Here is a 21,428-nt window from a genome sequence, read left to right on the forward strand (position 1 = left end):
GAAGGATTCATAAATATCTGTTTCAACACAGCTCCTAGGATTTCCTGAATCTCCTCCAAGTCCACTGCTTTTCCCAAACATTCTGGCAGCAACACACTTAAATTCTTGCTACGTGGTTCTTGCTAGGATTTCTAGCCTCTTGGATTTAAAGACTAATGCACTGGTAATCTTGCCATAATTCTTTAGCCAGGAAGAGATGTGCCAGCTTTTAATTCAGGATCTTTGTGGTGCATAAGAGATGGAGATTAATTTCACCTAATGCATAAAACCTAGGGCTTCCCAAGTATTATGTACCCCTTTCCAAAGAGATCATGCTCCTTTCAAGAGATATTTAAAGGGCTGCAGCAAACAGTTAGGTCTCCACATAATCAAAAGGAAGGAAATTGTTATTCTCCCCATCTAGAAAGACAAGTGCTTGGTGCACCCTCATACACCATGCAGGTGGCAGAAGGAGGTGGGTGGCTCCTGATTCCTACCTGCTTTTTCCACATATAGTAGAGGATTTCTTTTTAAATTCCCACAACTTGGTAAATATGTCATGGACAAAAAATTTAAAAGTCAGCAGAAACCTTGACATTCCTTTAGTGATTCTGAGAATTGTCATGGCTTTTTAGAGTGGCCTTTTCATCCTCGTGGTTTTTAATACCTTCTGCCATGGTACCAAGGGGATCTATTAATTTCCCATCACTGTCCCTCTGAGGTGGTTAATATGCTTTTCAGGCTGTAATGTGTGGTTTCAATTTTCACTACACTTGTTTCTAGTAGCTTGCAACCACTACCTTCAGGTTTCTGAAATTCTTATAATGAGGGACAAAAAAATGTTCCTTTTGCATCTTTTTGCCTTTTGTTCATAGTAGTAGGAAATAAAATCTTTTCAGTCACTGTGATAGAAATGCAATTAATATATGTCAAGCAAGAGATACTTTAAATCTTTTAAAGGAGTACTCTGTGGGTTTACGTGAATTACCATTTGATTTATCAGCTGAGATCAAGAGCAAATTTCCCATATCTGTATCACATGGCTACTTAGGAAGAACTGCCAGAATAGACAAACCTGAATTTACTGTCCTCTGTCTAGAGGCAGTGTTGGCAACAAAACATACAGAGCATGGGGGAACAGTAAGGATGTTGAATGTACCTGAGCTTTTGTGCAAGCTCAGCCCCCTCAGAAAAATCACTGGTTCTTTTCCTCCTTGAGGCAACCTCTCTGAATGTCATTTTAAGCTGACCCCTCTGCCTTCTCAGTTCTTTTTGAAATGGGATCCCCACATCACCTCTCTTCCAATGCCACATGAATTTCTGGACCTTTTACTATTTTGGAGGAAACACTGAGGGAGAGGAGCTAAGTAAAGCCTGTGGGAGGGATGGGTGTTTTGCTTTGCATAACACCAGGACAACAGTGTCAAGCTACTCTGCAGCGTTCGAGTGGCATTTGTTATCCCTGAGCTCTACATTTCAGAACAGGGAATTCAAGGCGTAGAGCAGAGGAGTTATGTGCTCACAGTAATGCAACAGGTCAGTGACAAAGGCTGATTTCTTGTCTCCTGGCTCAGGCTGCCTTCACAGATTCACTTAGCATTAACTAGCAGGGGGTGGAATTTTTATTGTCAGAGAGTTGAGTAATTGCACGTAATAGATTATTTTCTCCATGAAACAATAAAAAATTGAAAATTTGAAAAATGCTTTTTTTTTAAGCTATCATTATTCTTTAATTTATTTAGCCATATGCCTCAGTGTTTTTCAATAATTGCTCAAACAGAACAGATAATTAACCAAGAAGGCAATAAAACCATTAAAAAACCCAAATACAGATAAGCTTTCAGTGATGCTTCCAACCTACTGGAACAAGCCTTTGAAAGGATCTCACAGCTTGTTTTCCATCATGGCTGAGTATTCAGCAGCTCACAATATTCAGAGGCTTCCATGGAGCTCAGCCCAGGTGAGAACTGAGCTGTGAGAGCAACAGGATGAGCCCTGCTGGGATGTGGCTGGGGAATGATCCCATAATGTACTTCTGGGGGCACCAACTGATACTGCTGTAAGCTCTTCACAGAAGTATGAAGGTTGTTTCCTCCAGAGGTGATCTTAGAGAATGGATGTGGCACTTGGAGTTAAGCTAAAGGAAAATAAACCCAACTGTGTTTAAATATATTAAAATGTATTAATAACCTGGTGCATCCAGATCTGTTCAATTACAGTGTTAGAATTCCATGTATATTCACACCCTCAATTTAAACTCTAATTCACATTTTCATTGTAATGAAATGTTATGAATGTTATGACTGTGTATTAAGTGGCATATCTGAAAAGGGGACAAATGTTCAGTTGGGGGAAAAAATACCCTTTGTAGGCTGTGCCTGAGTTTTGCTGTGTGCTGGACCTGCATTAAAGTTTGCTGATCAGCATCAGAGCAGCTTCTGGTGTCTTGGTGTTCCTCAGCTGTGATGAGGAAAGGCTCTGTGCACCACTGCTCCAGCCCACATCCACCTGAAACAAGGATGTAGCAAAAGGCACGGCTTATCTTTGCTCTTCATGATTTACTTCTTACTCTTGGTCTTATAGGCCATTCAGGCCTTCAGTTTTGTACCATGAACAAACTCAAAAAAAGGACAGAAATAGCTTCTTGGAGCTAGCAAGCCATTCTTTACATAGCTGAAATTGATTTATTCAGGTCAGAAATCAAACCCAGTTTCATTTCTGCAGCTGGCAAGATAACTATTAAAGTTTAAAACCTTCACCGATGTGAGTACCTTAAAAATCATATTTCTGTCTGAATATTTTATCTACAACATTTACAAGTGACATCTAAGATCATGGTAACTGAAAGAAATGGGAGTGGAATATGTTTCTTCTTATTATTTTGGTTGTGTTTACTTCATGCATGCAGCACCATTTTGCATATTGCCACGCACAGCTTTGCCTTCAGAAGCACAAAAGCAATGATTTTGTGTTTAACATGGGTATTTCACTCAACAGAAAGAGGGAGAAGAGCAGTGGAGGAAAATTTGAAGAGCTGTTATTTTATCTATGGAAACTGGTCATAAGAAGTCTGACTGGCTGAACTAAAAGTACATATAACCTGTTTTTAAAAGAGAATATTTTTGTATGACTTTTCTTTTTGATCTTACTGAAGTCTACAGAAATGTAGATAAGAATGAGTCAGAAAATAATAGTCTGTTGTTTTAATGAGTTACTGGTCTTCTGTTAGACAGAACTAATGATTATGAAGAACGGTCTTTTGAAAGAATGCTTACTGTCCTCTCCATGAATTTTTATGCTATTGTATCATAACAAGACATTTTTCACCACTGTGATTTTTTTCTAATATTTTAATTTGTATTTTCTTCCTAAAATATGTAATCATGTAATAGCTGCCACTATACCAATCTATTTTAAAGATAGCATGAATATCTAGGTGTCTAGTACTAAAAATAAAAAGCAAAAGAAAATAGTTTTAGTGCAGGTTCTTGTAATGCAAAGTAAAAAGTCTGAAAAGTGCTTTATTTTTCACACCTGAGTGGAAACATGAGTTACCCTCTCATGTCTCTGAGATATTGCCCAGTGACCACCAACAACATTGAATCTTCTTACAAGCCCAAGTGCAGCTTTCTTCTATACTTCAACTTTATGGCCTCATTCCAGTTGAGAGACTTTTTTTTTTTTTTCTTTTTGCAGCTGAATCACAAAGCAAGAAGAACAAATCTATTCTTCTTCATGTCTATTGTCTGCTTTGCAGACCTTTGTGTCTCACTCTGTGCCCAGAGACTGCCCTACACCCACACCTGCCATAAGAAGAATTATGTTTACACTGTTCTTACTAGCACAGATACTCCCAGGTCAAAAGTTTTAGACTGGTTCAGAAAGATATCTGGCTCTGTGGATAGGATTCAAATATTATTCTTTCTTATCTGATGACACAAGTGCTGTTTCAGTTTGGTTTTCATAGTTGTACATGCTGATGATGAATGCAGTGTTTGACTGAAATCACCAAAGGACCAAGAAGCTGCTAGCTGTCCTCTGAGATGTGTTTTGTGATCTGTCTCTGCATGGACAGCCACAAAAACAGACTTCTAGTCTGTTCCCATCATTGTGGGCAGATCAGTCTGTAATTTTGCTGCTAAGGCTGATATCAGTGTTTTGATGTGCAGAACATAATGGGGTAATGGTTACTAGCCCTTTCTGCTGTGTAAACAATACTGAATTAATGTGTTACTTGCATTGCCTAATTTTAATTCAAAAATGTACTAAAGCACTTCTTACCCCACTCTGATATGAATTCAGAGTGAATAGCATCAACAATGTACTTTGTCTTGTGAGTATTAATTAATTTTATTCTCTCTGCTGCAGTATTCAAAGCCAGATAGGCACCCGGGGCCCATTCTGCACAAAGTTATGGAGTCTAGCTTTTCAGGCGCTCAGTCTTTCCCAGAGGCCTTGTCTCCTGACAGAGGGACCCAGCCCATCAAGCACCACAGGTGAGCAAACATCTGGCTGTGAGAGCTGCCTGGAGAGGCTTAGAGTGCTGATCCATGTGCAAGGTTATGCTGTGCTGGGGCAGGGTGAGCTGCTGAGTGCCCTGGTGCCAGCAGAGCCTCAGCCAGCTTATGAAGCAGATGTCCGAGTATTTTCTTAGCTGCAGACATAAAAGGTAATAGGGATGCTCACTGCCTTCCTCTGTGGGTCATGCCAGTACTGCAGGAAGCTTTTACAGACACCATCCGAGCTGCAGGCACAGCCCAGCCAGTGGAACAGCTGGAGGAGGAACCATTAAAAACAAGACTTTCCTTATCGATGGTCAATGAAGTTAATGACTCATTTGCTGCAGAAAGACCTGGTTGCAAACTTCCAGCCTTTTCCACCATTTCCTTAAACAAAAGATACATGAAATGAATAATGACTTATTTGTGAAAACATGGTGGCCTTTGAAAACAAGGCTTAAAAATGTTTGGATGGTTGTTTCCAAGAGAAAAAAAAGGAGGAATGTCACCCATCACTGGATGAGATTCAGACTAGAATTCTGCTTCTAACTTTTTTTTGGATGAGAAAGATTGCAGGTGCTTCATTACAGGACTAGAAACCAAACTGGAGTCTGGTACAAGCAATAATGTTGGTGGAATGACAGTGGTAACAACTGGTCCAGTGCACAGAGAGAGGGAAAAAAGGCTGAGGAAAATGAGTTTGGAATTTTTTCAGCTAGATAATCTGGAGTGGAAGACATGTTTATTAAAAGGATTTTCTTTTTTAATTACTTAAAAAAAAGGTCTGGGATTGCATGAGGTGATGATCTGGCTTCTGCAGTATTTAGTGCATTTTCAGTGCAGTCTCTCAGCCAGCTATGTGTTTTTTTCTCATTTGAATAAGTGATCTACTTAACTTACAAAGTGCCACATGTAAACCAGAAAGGGATATTTGGGTCCTATCTATTTTACCTTACTTACGCCTTTAATTTAGCATGAAAAAAATAATGCCAGTTGTCATGTCAGATCCATTTCTTAGGTCTTTTTTCTTATTACACAGAAATTTTCAAAACATGCTTAATAATTTTATTAAACATAGATGAACTATGGGACTGTTGTCTAGAATGCTTTCTAGTTCTGGGAAGAATTTTATCACCATTTAGTCACAACATGAAGTTCAGAAAAAAACTCATTCCCTTACCTTTTAATATTGTGATTGCAATATCCAAGAAATGTCTTTGCTTCAGAACTAATGTAAGAAGTTGGATGACTAGTTAATTTATAAAGAATTCTTTTGTAGTTTTAAAGCTTAAGATTTATTATACAAGGCCCTTGTTTTATAAAATGTTCATATGAACGTTTAAGACTTACAAGACTGTCTTTAATTTATGTACCATGCTTCCTAATTTATTTTCTAAATAGTGTTCACTGTGGACAAATGGCCAAATGTGGTCAAATGAGGATTTTATACTAAATATCTCTTCATTTCATTCCAAACCTGACTGAACCTGGGAAAATCATATCAGCTCTGCAGGTTTTCTCTTTTATGCTGTTCTAAATTCTATTGTTTTATTTCTGCTTGCTACAGAAATACTTTGCTCTACATCCAGACCTGTTTTCTCTGCTTGTGTTTTCAAGGACACTAATGATGGGTGATAATTTCTTAAAATCAGGAGCTGGCTGTTTCCAGGTCCTGAAACCAATAAATTTTGGCCTGGAAGTAAGACTGTCAGTGTAGGAAATCATTTGGAGTTGCTGAAATGTGACTAACAGAGACCTGATAATTATTTCACTCAGATTATGGATAATAGCAATTTTCTGTCTCAACAAACCTCAGCTACACAAAAAGAATTAATGCAGAGATTAAGTTGAAAACTGAAATTTAATCTCAAAAAATATTTAGCCTGTGTTACTATTAATCTCCTAAAGCATATTGCCTGCGTTGTGCACTGCTGTTACCGTACAAGAATGTTACATCTTCTGCTTGCATATGTAAAATAACTCTTAGAACTGTCAGAATTCAAAATTAACAAATGTGTTTAATCAGTAAACTTCCTGCAACGTATACAATATGCTCAAAAATTTGTCATGGATTATCTGTTGATCTTGGTAAGAAGGAAATTCATACTGTCTTATTTTCTCATAGACAGAAATAAATTAGAGTTTTCTTAATTATGGGTTGAGTTGTGATCCCTTTGAATAGCAGTTTCCTTGGTAATTAGTCATCCTGACTTTCATTCATGGATCCAGTCATCCTTGATTTTAGAGGGATTCATTTCAGAGAATGCCATGATGAAAGCCAAATGCAGAGGCTTTCAGCCTGGAGCAGTTATATTGTCTTACAAAAATGCCAAAATAGGATAAACCTACCCTAAAACTAATAATAATTTGTGTTTTCATTTTTAATGAACTTTTCACACCACAAAAAACATGGAAAATATTTTATTTTTTCATTTGGTAAGCATTTTACTCTTTATGCTGCTAATAGAAGTGATTCATTTCACAGTAGAGGAAAGAATAAATTAAAGTTATTCTGTAAATAAGGCTACTGAATTTGAAAGAGCAAGTATAGATAAACTGAAGCAACTAAGAATGTAAGAGCAGCAGAAGCCTGAAAGGAAGAAGGTGTAAGGAATCTGCTATTTTCCCAAAGAAAAAGCAAAACAGATGGTGAGACAGAGATAATAATTGAAGCAGTTAGGGAAATCCTGAATTAATAATTTCATTTTTTAATGAAAAGTTGGGATGACTATTTGAGGACAAAGGTAGAATATGAACAGAATCAAATGCATGAAAGTAGACATTCCTACAGTCAAAGTGGAAGCAAAATGTGGAAATCAAAGCTCTCAAGATGGTTTGGTTAATCTTGATCAAAAAAAAAATTTTTTTTTGGGAGAAAACCAGTTCACAAAATTTCATGTCTGGGAACAAAATATATAAAAATGGGAGCTGTGACACAAGATGATGGAATAGCAAATGTCAAATATTTAGGAAGGCGAGGAATTTATCAAAGTAGGAACCAATTACGCTGAATTTAAATAGTCAAGACATTAGGACAAATGTGGGGGAAGAGGATTCTTGTGGTAGATATAAAAAAGGCAAAACATTGTTTAGTATCTTACCAACAGCAGGTACTACAACATATGCACTGATGATTGCATGTGTATTTGGTGGGGGTGAGTTAGATCTCTACACAAGCTCAGTCATTGTTGTCATGTGTGTCTAATGCCTTTAAGGGAAGAAAGTAGGGAGAGGCAGAAAAACTCTAATGTGCATGGACAGGTTAAAAGGCACATATGAAGGACTTGTGTTGAGAAGGTAGGACATTCACCAGGGCAGCACTCAAAGAATTAGTCAACACTGGGGAGAGACTTTTTTGGTGCCAAGGTCACCGAACAAAGCTGGAACACAGCATAGTGTGAGAATGCACACTGTTAGCTCACCTGGTAAAAGTGGCCTCCCAGTTGCCATGGACACACATTGCATTCCCAAGCCAAGATGAGGAATGAATGATTCATGTTCCATGGAAAGTGTTAGAAGTCTGTCTTATGTCAGTCTTCAGTTCAGGAAACTGGAAAGGGTGTATGAGTGCTGCTTATGAATACATGAGAGCAAGCACAACGGGAAGTGAGAGACCTGTTTAAAAGGAAGGAGTGTGGTGGCACATATACCAGCTGAATATTCATCAGAAATAATTTTAAACTGAAAAGAAGTCTCAAAGTTTTCAATCCAAAACAACTTTCTGTAACAGTAGCCTGTATATCATCATCAATTTAGGATGGAGGTTGATCTGTGCACTACAGGAAGTTTATGATGAGGTTATGGCAGATGATTAAACTCAGTGCAACTGATGTACCTCGAATACTCTATTCCCTTTTCCTACTGTTCTGTCACCAGGATGGTGACCAGATGACACAGGTAGCATTGAAGGATTTTCTTAGAGTTCCACAGTCCCCGAGTAGCCTCAAAACAGATTATTCCCAAATACAAGAATATTATGAAGGGATCAATAATGCTCACATTTCAGAAACCAAGAGGAGATTTTATTATTTATTAATACTGAAATCAGTTGAAAGTCTCAATAGTTGATCCATACAAATGTTAGCAGTCAATTGTCTAACACCTAAAAAGGTGGCTCTGGGGGAATATCAGAGGACACTGCCTGGCAGCTGGCTCAGTCATTGGAGTGTATATTTACTAGGTGGTTTGTAATTAACTCAGAAGTAGTACAGAAGGATTCCAGAGTTACTGCAAAAACAGTGCTGATCTTCTCTTCATGAACATGGGTAACTGCACTTGGGAGTTGTGTATGCCCCAAGAAGAGATTACTCCACCTGTAGGATCAGACTTTGTTTTCACTCAGATGCTCAACCCAAAGAAAAATCTCACACAAAACAACTGGCAAGAATGAATCCCAAGTTCTTAATTAACCTTAGGATTGTTAAAACATTAATTCATGAGAACTGTATTTCTCTCTAGTTTATGCATTACTTGTGAACCACTTCATACATATTCTGATTTTTTTCTTCTGGATTGATGGATTTTAAGGACATATCTGCTACAGCTTTATGTATTGGTCTATTTTATTGAATGGCTCACTTATGTGGGCTGGTTTCTTTTACCCAGTTAGACTGGAGTGCAGGAAGGAAGAAACCACAATGTTGGCTAAAGGAAAATAAATTCCCTGAAGAAATCCAAAACCCATCGTTTGCCTGAGAGGGAGGAATTTTTCACATGAGCGATAGAGAAGTCTGAGAGGGACATTACATTTGCATTGCTGATATTCATATCAGTTTTGTGTAAAAGGAAAAGCTTTGTGCTGGAGATCCTTTTCCACAGAACTTTCAACAGAAATTCTTAGGGGGTTTTTTGGTGCCTGGAGAAACAGCTGTTATCCTGCAGCTTGCAGCTGCACTCTCTGTAAGTATTTCCTGATCTTTAGTGAATTTGTCTTATCCATGACCTCAAATGATTTTTTTGTTCTTCCTTCAGTTTTGTTTGGGTCTTGTTTTTTTTTTGTTTTTTTTTGTTTTTTGTTTTTTGTTTTTCTGACAGAAATATTAAAAGCATAAGAACCTCACATTAGCAACAAATTAGACTATGTCAGTGGTGGAGGTTCTGTGGTTGCAGGACTGTGGCAGATCCCTTTGGTCTCAACATTTCTGCAGTTTATACCCACTACCTTAGGTTTAGCTGTATGTGTTGAAATTATGTTTATTACAAATAAAGCTTTTGTGAATTTGCATATGAAGATCATGTGCTCTCATCCAACAAGGAAGATGCTCAGGGCATCAAACCAACCACAAATTAAACAATAAAAAATTCTAACTTCAAAGATTTGTAATCAATCTAAAGTTTGTTTTTTACTTTTGGATTCCACTGATGACTATGCTCAAGTCAATAAAAACCCCAAAAATTCATTATCCATCACAAATTATTCATTCCCCTGCATCTTTTGAGATTCCCTGCTGTATTAATCTCAGGCTCTCCTAAGCAGAAATGTCAATTATTTTGTGATGTGGTAGTGTTATTTTACAGAATATGAACTGTACCTTGCAACTCAAGCTCAGCCTTCAGAACTGAGAGGCCAGTATTTCAGGTTTTTAAAAATGTTTTTTCACAGCCTTCTTAGTAGCAAAAGAAAATCTTTTTAAGCAAGCATGAAAAATCCTGGAGGGAATGTTATTGCTATGGGTTGTTGGTCTTTTCAATAAAAAGCACTAGAAAAGTAAAGATGTGGAAGAAAACAGAGGTTAGACTGCAATGGAACACTGCTGGCCTGAACAGTAGGATATAGAGTGTTGAATTTATTTCTTTTTTTAATTTTGGGCAGAAAAGGTTGATTTTAATGGAAATGTACACTCAAAGAGAATTTGTCCAAGGTACTTGCTCCAAGGAAGAATTACTTTGGGAGTAAATGTGGCCCTAACTATAATAAAAGTTCCCACTAGGTAAAAAATGCAGATTACTTTTAAGTCACATTATAATTGGAAAAAAGAAGCAAACTTATCCAAAGTCTTTTGCATTGCTGAATTCTGTCACAAGTTGGAATTATTCACATAGCCAAAAATAATGACTCGTAAAAGGCATCTACAAAACCTATAAGTTATCGTTAAAAATGTAAGAGAATATGAGGTAACGCATGCATTTCTGAGACCCAGAAGATGCCAAGAGAAATAGGACTAGCTGAAAAATGAATATTCAGTCATGCCATGCAGTACTGAGACCTGTTAGCAGTAAAAATGGGTTATGCCTTGTCTTAGTTCTGTGTTCCCATATTTTTGCATTAGCAAGTGTATGGTTTGTATACCAAAACCATGGATTCTAGATACTTTTTCATTCCTGTATGAAATGAAAAAAAAAAAAAAATCCATTCTCCTTCCAAAACACCAGACAGTCACTAAACCAATTTTCTAAAATAAGTAGAAAACTATGACTTGTTTTTTATCAAATTCAGTTTCTATTATATCATATAAAGAAACAGCATGGTATCAATGTATATAAACAACAAAACAATCTGTATATAAAACAGGAATAAAATAATACAGAAATACTGTTCAAGGTGGAGAAAACTTGTCTTAGCTTCTTCAATCTGCAGTTCATAAGCTTTGCTTATATTCTTCACTTACACTTTTTCTCAATTTAATGGTTTTGTATCACGAAGCAGAACCTCACAGGCTGATAGATAATATATTGGGCTTTCAGTTTAGGATCTAATTTTGAATTCAGCTGTGGATATGAGAGAGCTGTATTGTTTGTTTATGCTGTCTGAAGACTCAACTCTTTATAGCAGGATTATGATAAGCAGCATGGAAAGGAGAAGCATCCTTCATCAAGTGCAAGAAAACAGTTCATATAGTGGGCAATTATTTTCATTGCTAGAAAAGAGGTGATGTATTAAATAATGGCATAAACAGCAGCTAATGGTGGATTGTAGGATTATATTTCATTAGAGAATTTATGCTGACATCATAGGCTGCCGCAGCAAAGTTTATACGAACAGTAATTCATGCATTATTAATCCTGAACCTTTATTTTGCAGAATTTTATGTTTTTGGTGTGATAATTTTTACTGTACTCTTGGTGTTGTTTCTAGAAGTCTCTCTTCATGCTGCAGCCCAGGACAAAAAAGTGGGATGCTCCATAGAAATGCCTTTCGGAGGACTCCTCCCTTGCCTCGGGGTAGGTTCAATGGAATTACAGGACCAGCATATCAACAGCTCGAAGAGTCGAGGATCACGGACCAGGACACAATACCTTGTCACGGGTGAGTAATGAGTGAGCCATTTAGGGGCTTTTAAAATAAAATCATGTATGTTGCAAAGTTGATTTTCTATAGATAGCTTCACACAGGTTTGTCTTTGAAAATGCACAAAGAATACGGTGGTTTTTCTTTCCTTTTAAAATTCAGTTTATTAGAACATTGAGCTGAGCTGTACATAAGGTCTGGGTTTCAGAAGTGCTCCTGAGAACCTGCAGCTGCCTTTGAAGTTCTTTGCAATTGCTGAGATACTTTACATAATATTTACATATCCCTATAGATTTCCAAAGACTTTCCAGAATATTACAAGCATATTTTATATGAAAACAAGAGTGATATCTAGAATGGAATAAAAACCCCACCCAGTTTCACCTGTAAGTCACAGTGAAAGTCTTCACTCTCACTTACAGGTGAAACTGGTGGGGTTGGGTGTCTGGTGACTTCTTTTAAACAAGTTTGATTCACCCTTGTGCCATTGTTACTATTTGCTTCTGAGGAAAATTTGTTTATTGTCTCTTGCAGTAAATATATTATTGTTCATTTGTGTGATATGTGCATATAATTCCTGGTGAAAATTTCCTACTAAAATTTCCACCCTTGCAGATAGGAGCAGGCAGGCAGTGGCAGCGTGGTGTGACGCAGGCTCTGGGAGGTTCCACTGAGGAGTGAAGTAGGGCAAAGCTGTGGGTAATTGTATTTACTCTTGTCTAGGAAATCAGTGTGTGACCTTACAAGTATCAGCTTGTACTGGTCTGTATTTTAAATTTGCAGTTCTGCAAAATTTGATATTGGGACCAGACTGTGACCCCTTCTGGCCTCAATCTGCTCAAGCATTTCATCTATATTTTGTGCACTAGGGATGTTTACCCTCTAAATATCTGCTGGTTTCACAGTTCTCATGAGATTTCCAGCCCAAAAGTTCCCTTGTCCCCTGCAGAAGTTACACTGCTTCCTTTCTTCTCCTTTTTCACCTCCATCTTTCTCTGTTGGGATGCACAAATCAAAGTGGTTTGTCTCCCTAATTCTCTGAGCATTCTGAACTTCATTCACCAGCAGCCTGGCTGAAGTGTAGTCAGGTCTACAGAAGGTGGGGTGTGTGTATATCAGTGTAAGTGCTTGCAAGGCTGGCCCAGAGCCTGGCAGAGCCCCTGGAATGATTCCCATCCCTCTTAATGGACCTTGTTGTCAGGCTTGTACACTGCACACCTTTAGCCACAGGGCTTACAGCAAAGCTGCTGGGACTATGCTAAGTAAAATCCATTTAATATTTAAAGTTTCAGTCCCTTCTGTCTATCTTTGATATCTATTCTTAAAGGGGACAGTAAAATTATTGTGCTTCTATCAGTTTCATTCTTTAATTTAGACTCTTACACACTCCATAACATAATTACTGTTAAATATTTATAAATGTTTGCTTTTGTTGCTTGGTTTTAGGAAGAGAGTGGAGAGAGAGCTGCATTTTGAAACACATGCACATGAATTAATTTATTCAGACAAAATAGTTTTTCAGATAAAAACACAGATATATTTCTTTGGAGGAACTGTGGTTCTGGGAAAGTTAATTATAGGAAAATGTAATTAAGGTTCTGCAATTATAGTTCTAAGTCTCAGTCTATTGAAAACAGCAGCAGTCTGGTGTCACACACAGAAGCATGGATCAGTTTGTAATTAACTAAAAGCCAAGTCTCACATGGTTTAGATGTAATATCCCTTCTAGTTTAATACCTCACCTGTTGCACACAGTGTATGCACTTTAATTCAACCTCAGTTCTCCTTTGAAAGCCCTGTGAGCACGGGGCAGAAACATGTAATTCTGGCATAAAATTGGTATGGCTATCTGTATTTCAAAAAAAATTATGGAAATACACCAGGCATTTCATTACATGTCACTGCTGCTGCCAGCTAGTTTTCAAAATACCACGAATCTCTATTGTGGAACTGGCAAATGTTATTGTTTTCTCACCAAACCCATTTTAATTCAGTCTTTTCTTGTTTTTGCTTATATATCATCCATATAATACCTACATTGCATGTGAAATTCATTAAAACCATTCACTCCCTTTGTTTTCAGGGTGCAGCCCAGAATATATTTAGGGCCTGAATTACCAAAAAAGGGACTAATGCAACTGATGCGATCTCTCCAGCTATAGTCGTTTGAACAATTATATATAAGCAAAGGAAACAAGAATGGGCACAACCCAAAGGTCTGCACTGTTTTGTTTTCATTTATTTTTTTTAATTGTCCTCCCTCAGGAATAATACCCCTGATCAGTATTTCATTCATCCTGAGTCTTGACAGCTGGTGTAAAAAGCCCCTCCATGAATGGCTACAGGTGTGTCTGAGCATAGCGCCAATGTAATTAACCATGTCTCAGATGTAAAACAGCTGCAGCTGTAGAGCACGGACAGGAAGTTCTAGCACACATCCCAGAAAGTTGCTTGCTCTATTATTCCCCTGGGTGCCACTTCCCAAAGCAGCATCTCTTTCCCTCACCTGGCAGTAAAGTTCCCAGCCCTTCCTCCTTATCGCAGAGCTCCCAGATGCACCTCCTGGGGATGCCAGGAGAGTCCTGGTACGGGGCTGTGCGAGCTCCACGTGGGCAGGGCGATGTGTGCAGCAGTTGTACAAGCTCACCACACACGAGTTAATTACTCAGTGGCACTCTGCTGGAAATGAGCCTGAAGTTGTCTCCTGCTCCCTCCTGTCTGACACCTGGCCAGGAGCATGGGGCCAGAGGAAGCCTTTCCAGTTAATTACTGTTTGTGCCAATACTGGACTATGGCAGTTTCACATGATTCAGTTTCTCTTCCTTAACTCTTTTTCTGCTCATCCCAAAAAGCAGGAGGCACATATAACTAGAAGGATATTCCTAGTGAATTCCTGCAGGCTTAAGGAGCTTTTGGAATAATACTCTTCAAGTCAGAGCACCTGCTTCCACACCAGATCTAAATGTTGCTCTCCTCATCCATGGATAAAACATATTAGGTTCACCATTACCTTGCCTTATTAAATAGTGATAAGCTGATTATAAATAAATTATGTTCTGGTACTGAGGTGATGTCTGTGGTCCTTAGCAACCATGACTGGTAATAGAGTAACTCCTAGAGCACCATATTTCTAGAAGTACTAATTTCAGATGGGAAACATATTTTCCTTTTTTTATCATTGTTTATTTTATATCTATTATACCTTCCATTTATGTTTTTTAAAGTATTTCTTGTAAACAAAACAGAGTTTGGCTTTGAAACAAAATGGAAATATTGATACAAATTCACTAAGTTCCCTCACAATCAATAAAATCACGTTATAACATGTGTTAGTGGAGGATAAAGGATTTTTTTTTTAACAGTATTACAGTATCAAGAGAACACAGACATTTGCTCAAGTCCTATATGTTATCACTATTTCCAAATAAAATCTAATAAACCAAATCAGGCCGACATTTTGAGTATGGGCTATTGAAAACCAATTTTTTTTCAGAGGCACACTGCACTTAGATGCTCTGCTTGTGCAGAAGGAGAGTACAGACAATCATTCCTATGTAAATAAAGACTACACAGCCATGAGTGTTTAATGTTCTTTTTATCTGCACTTTTTAAAAGTGTTTTCCTAAAACAACCATTTAACACTGAGAGTTCTGACACTGAAGAAAGTATCAATCCATTTCTCCGATCAGAAATGTAGGAATAGAATTTGAAATTTATTTCAAAGAAAATTAATAATACATTATAACTTCTGAAATGTTTTAAAAAGAAATTTCCATTATTCTCATATATCGGTGAGTGAAATGAGACTGAGAGAAAAGTAGTGCTTTGCCACTGGCAGATTTGAGAATCAAAACCAGTCTCCAGAGCCTGTTGTTTTCCCCAGGGCCCTACCACGGTCAAGTGCTCCTCTATTTCAGGAGAAAATGGTGTGTATCTCTTCAGCACAGTTCACTGAATCTCACACAGTGTCCCTGCTGCTGGTTGCTCTGCCCACCTGCTCTACAACAAGAACTCTTTTTTATTCTTTCCAGGTATTCATCCAGTGGTTTAAAAACTCCTCAGAATCCTTCACTAAATATGCAACTGCCTTCAAGAGAGACAACCCCATATTTTAATAAAGTGGATCAGAAGGACTTGGTCAGCTATTCCTCTTCAAGGGCCAACTCCGTTCCCATCATCCCGTCTGTGGGCTTGGACGAAGCCTGCATGCAAATGCAAAATGTTCCTGAAGTAACAGGCATCAAATGGTGCAAAAACTCCTATTCTGCTGAACTTGTCAATGTGAGTTCCCCAGTCAGTAATTGTCTAATAGCAGAACAACACGAAGTGAAAATATTGCTAGAAACTGTGCAGGAGCAGATCCGGATCCTGACGGACGCGCGGCGGTCGGAGGACTTTGAGCTGGCGAGCGTAGAGGCGGAGAGCGGCACGAGCGAGAACACAGCCTTTCTGCCCATGAGCCCCACGGCCAAGGCAGAGCGAGAGGCACAGTTTGTCCTGAAAAGTGAAACGCAGAGAGACTCGGTATTGACCAAGTGACTCCGTGTGGGGGCTGTGGGAGGGGAAACGAGAGGTCTGTGCATTCGACGCTTTGCTAAACAGGAAGGGAGGAAGTTAAATACAAATTATTTATATGCATTAATTTAAGAGCATCTACTTAGAAGAAACCAAATAGTCAATCGCCCTCATATCATAGTGTTTTTTAACAAAATATTTTTTTAAGGGAAAAGTTCCAGGAGGGATGAAGCGTGCTTTTAGATGCTTTCTAGGCAGGATTACACAGTTCCAGTTACAGAGGATTTTTCCGTGGTCCTGTTCGGCTGTCTGAAGGCTTAGGCTATGCATCTCTTTTTCAGTAAAGGCCAAGTACTGTCCTTAGATGCATTTCTGGTTTCAGGGCAGCACTGCAGTGAGCTGCTGGGCAGGGATTCAGAGAACATGTCTCGTAAGCTCAGCACAGATCCAGTCCCCTCTCCCACTCTGCTCTTGATTCCAGGTTCACACCACGAAAACAGGCACCCAGACACCTAGTTCTGAGTTCTGGTACTTGCTGTGTAATGATGATAATGTCCCTGAATTGAGCAGATGCTTAACTCTCAACCTTAATTCAATGTGTCAGTCACCCCAAAAAAGTCAATGGAATCATTTATGGGCTTTGGGATTGGCCAAGAGTGGGAGCAGGATTGGACTCTACAGAGATTCAGTGAGTCCACAGCTATTCCATCTTCTGAGCTTTGCCTATCAGAGCTGCCTTGTGGAGAGTGAGGCAGAACAAGAGAAAATGCATAAGTGTGTACTACGACAGGTTTGGTTTTGGTTTCTGGTTTGGGTTTTTTTAAGTGGAAACATAAACTCTGTTGTTCGTTAGCACCCCTCAACATTTCTAAACTTTTACACTTTAAAAGCATTTGTAAGCTCTCAAGGAGCACTTCTCGGTGTGTGTGTATTTTTTTTAAACTTATTTTTTATTATGGCTTGTTCAGAAAAGAGTCAGGGAGATCCAGTATGATCAAAATCCAGCCAATAAGTGTCCACGCTGCCTAATTTGTCCCTGCATTCAGTTCTCCAGTCACTTTAATTAATTATGGCTTAGGCTTGTGAACTTTAAAGCTTCAACCCTGCAGATGGTTCAGTATGGGCAGACCCACAGGCATGCAGAGATCTGACTCTAATGGAGCTTTCTAAGAGCAGATGGTTTCCACCAAGTCGCTCCCTGCAGGGGATCAAGGCCCTAGAGAGGATGTGTCATTCTCTGGTTGCCGTATCCTAATCACATTTTGAGCCCTTTTCCCATTAGCTTTCTTTTAAGTCCCTTTTCCCACCATAAATTGTAAAAAAATGTGCCAATTTTGCAATGAATTGGGTTCAGTGACACACCTTACTGGGTTTATTAGTGTTAAAATATCTGCTTATTCTCGGGGGGAAAAAATCAACTACAATAAAAAATTGCTAAATAGCCATCCCTGGTTAGTGCCAGGAGATTGGTTAAAAAAAAAAATAGGGTATATACAGAATGTATTAAAATATTCCTTTGAAGCAAAATAATTGTTACATTTATTAATGTGCCCCAGACTTTCTAGTTCACAAGTCTCAAGACTTCCCAAAAGAGCACAATCAATCCTGCAGTGCTGTTGTATGTTGAGTCAGAATAAAGCAATATCTTAACCTCTGTCAAGTAAATTTGGAAAAGAAATGCTGAAGGTGTATGTCATTTTTTTTTTTTTTGTTAAGGCAGTAAAAAAAATATTTTTGAGTCTTCATTCAGCAAGTCTTATTTTGGGTTGCTTTTGTGGTTTTGGGGGTACTTTTAAAGATAAAGTTGATAAAATTGTCCTGTTTACAGAATTTTCTATGGCTGAAATCTTTGCTGTGTGTTTTCAACAGAAATGTATTTGAGGGCAAGTTATTGTTTAATGCCCCAGGATGGAGCGAGGTGTTCAGACTCCCTTCTGCAAAGACAGAGCATTGTTGCAGCAGCGAGGGGGGATCCCCATGGGGTTTGGCTCACCCTGCCATTTTCCTGCCACATGTGGTGGCTGGGCACAGTCTCACTGTGCGTGAGCTGAGCTGGCTGTGGTGGGCATGGCCCTGAGCCCACACCAGATAAACCCTCTGAAAGACAGGGTGCATTTGGTGGGGCTCAGCTTTGCAGCCCTGCAGTCATTGGACTTTTCTGTCAACATCATTTGCATCCCCCCATCTCAGAACATGAGCAAAGGGAGCTCATGAGCCTCTGCCCATTAGCCCTGTGAAAATACCTGAATTTTCATATTATATGAAAACTGGGTGCTATATAAAGCTCTGGTTCAACAATTTTCAAACGGTGATCACAATTAATGAATTGCTCACCATTAATTTCTTCGAGATGGTCTTTCTGCAATACAGTGCAGAATCCTGTCTAAACTGATGCTTAAAAATTCAATCTTTTCAATTCAGATGCAAGATGTTCCCTCCCCCAAGCTCTGCAAATTCATCTCTGGCAACATAATGGGAACACACAGCAAGATTTCAGTTGAAGAAAGAACCATATCATAGGCCATGCCTTTAGGGAGAGAATGTGTTCATGCAGCACCCCCGAGAGACCCAGAAAGAGGAGATGAGCAATGTATTTAAGAGAATGAAATGTTTTACTGAATGATAGCTGAAGATCTGAAATGGTGAGGGTATCTTTGGTTCATGTTAGAGATACGATCTTGTACTCAGCAAAGGATGTGTGACTGTTATATGTTAACTGTTCTATTCAGTTCTCAGCATGTTTGAATAGAGAGACGTTAATATTAACCAATGACAGACTAGTGTATTATTTGTTCAGAGCATCACTTCAGATCTTACTGAAACTGTCATTGTTTGCAGAGGAAAACAAAAAGGGTTGAAAACATCCAACTAGGTAGCCTTAATGTTGTTTGTGTGGTTTTCTAATGCAACTGTTTTCCTCTGTGGACCTTCCTGTTTTACAGTGAATGGGGCAACATTTTCTCTGAGGTCTGACAATTAATTGTGTAAAGCATCCATTTGAAAGTCGTTCTCAAAAGCTGACATGGTAGGCCAAATTTTGCTCTTCTTCTGGTCCCACTGAACTCGTGGATTGGAAGGGATGCAAGTCATTGAGAAATGCAATTCATTCCTAAAGTACATCTGTTCCCAGCCTTGGAGACAGTCTGTAATCCCCCTAGAAGAGGCTCTGAACTCAGTCATTTATGTGGATCATAATTAAAAATTTTATCTGACCTATGAAGTTCCAGGTGTAGTCTGGTGTGAAAATTTACACACGGAGCATTGCATTCAAACAAACTGGGAGAGCAGCTGACTAAATAAATTGAACTTTCTCTGAACTGAGCAGAGAGAAAGTCTGTGTCTCCAGCACAACACCATGGAGAATTGTGAGGGGTATATATCCTGATCTTTTAAAAAAATTTACTTCTGTTTAGAATTTCTTCAAAAATAATCCAAAATAACCCTAAAAAAATTTAAAACCAGTAGAACAATCCCGGCATTTGAAATAGGAGATGTGGGTAAGTATGGACACATTTGCAGTGTTTACCATTGAAAACTCTTCAGTACCCCTAGGCCCAAAGCTGGAATGTTGTAAATTTTTCAGGCACATGTTTAGATCAGCAAACAGTTCTGTGGAACACGAGCCCTTCAGAATGCCTTTGGTACCTGGCCACGCTCTCAGCTGGTGTGGTCAGTGCAGCAATGACAGCGTGTGTTAATGGAGGATCACATCCCAAATCCGTGCTGCTTGATGCCACAAAGCTTAGTAGTCTCCCGTGTGATGTCAGCACTGCTACACGGATTTATTTTGCCTTTGAGCATCCCAGCAGAGTGTGAGCCCTCTCAGCTCCTTGGCTGGGTGATTGGGTTGGGTTGTCAGCTCCATCTGGCACAGGCTGTGTCCCTGGCCAGGCTCAGCAGCAGTCAACTTGCCACCGTGTGCTGATCCCAAAGCCACTCAGCAGCATCCTTCAAGTTTAAATTTTGAAAAAAAAAAATGAGCTGATGGCATGTGCTTATGACCAAGCATGTGCTCAATATACTCCCAAATTGAAATGTTAGCAGTTAATTCACACCTACTTCTCATGTAAGTAGGGAGAAAATCTGGATTCCTTTTCCCAATTTATCCCCAGGTTCCTCTAGTTTCCTTTTGGACATTACTTGAACATTTCTTACTCTTATAAGAAATTCTGAAAATTAATACCAAAGAAGAACTCTGAAAGAGTCCTACCTGCAGTAAATAAATTTGAAGCTTGAAGGAGCAGACCTGGAATAAAAACTGTGTTTGAAAGTGGTGTTAATATCAGTTGCCTTTCAATAAAATGAAATTTCCCAGTAAACTCTTTACCCCTTAGGAAAACAATGAGCTTATAAAATGATTTGTTACCTTGCCATGAATTTAAAATGTTTATCTTCAAGATTGGGAAAAAGCAAATATTTAACATAGATTTTTCAGCTTTTTGTGATTTTTTTTTTTAAATTTTATTTCAGCAGCCTAACAGGTCAATGAACCCATTATATGTATTGTCTGACACATAGTCATAAAGTCTCCTCTTTTGTGGTCCAAAAGCTGTAATGATGGATTTCTTTAAAGAGATCAAGATTTTATCTAATTTTGTTTTTAAATTGTTCATAGAATAATACAGTTATTTATCTTGCTGAAAATATAAAGTGATGCAAACCTTTTTTGGTTTTGTACTGCATTATTGCTGAATTCACAGCAAGATTATGCTTCCTTTGTTTTGATGTCTACTTACAGGAAAACACCTGACATCCAGTTTTCAGGTTTAGACTTGGCACTTCCAAATCATGGTATCAGGCAGGATTTCTGTATTTTCCATAGCAAACTTCAAACATGATATAAAAATCAAAAAGCTACAACAGCAGTAAAATGACTAATAAAGTAGGCCTGTGTTTGGTTTGCTGGGTTGGGTTTTTTTTTTTCATTTTTATTCCATAGTAATCAGAGGATTGTGCCATGGGAATTGGTAGTCTCTTGCAAGAACTACAGAGTGTATTAGAGACAGTGGATAGCCATCACTATAACCCAGAACTAGAAAAGCCACAGTGGAGGAGGAAACAGTCATCCAGTGTCTGCTGCAGGGGATGAGAGTGCTTTCATCTTAATAGTAAAAACCAGTACAGTTGTTTACCTGTTGAAAGGTTTACCTGCTAGGAAAGGTAAATTATCTGAATTTATTACTGACCACAGTGGTAGTGTTTGATTA

The 21,428-nt window shown here is 38.6% G+C and overlaps 1 protein-coding gene across 2 annotated transcripts in view; it reads left to right on the forward strand.

Annotated features, from left to right (window-relative positions):
• The window catches only part of NRG3 (neuregulin 3), a 344,543-nt gene extending 323,658 nt beyond the window's left edge, over positions 1-20,885 (forward strand). Inside the window, exons 7-10 of one of the 2 annotated variants that reach the window (XM_053949435.1) lie at positions 4,348-4,475; positions 7,586-7,588; positions 11,554-11,724; positions 15,738-20,885. In XM_053949435.1, the coding sequence (XP_053805410.1) occupies positions 4,348-4,475; positions 7,586-7,588; positions 11,554-11,724; positions 15,738-16,245 (810 nt within the window). In that variant the 3' untranslated portion in view covers positions 16,246-20,885. The remainder of the gene's footprint in view (positions 1-4,347; positions 4,476-7,585; positions 7,589-11,553; positions 11,725-15,737) is intronic. The other variant, XM_053949434.1, reaches the window with a different exon arrangement.
• Positions 20,886-21,428: the final 543 nt, after the last annotated feature.

Source organism: Vidua chalybeata, chromosome 8 (genome assembly GCF_026979565.1).
Source record: "Vidua chalybeata isolate OUT-0048 chromosome 8, bVidCha1 merged haplotype, whole genome shotgun sequence".
Taxonomy (NCBI): domain Eukaryota; kingdom Metazoa; phylum Chordata; class Aves; order Passeriformes; family Viduidae; genus Vidua; species Vidua chalybeata.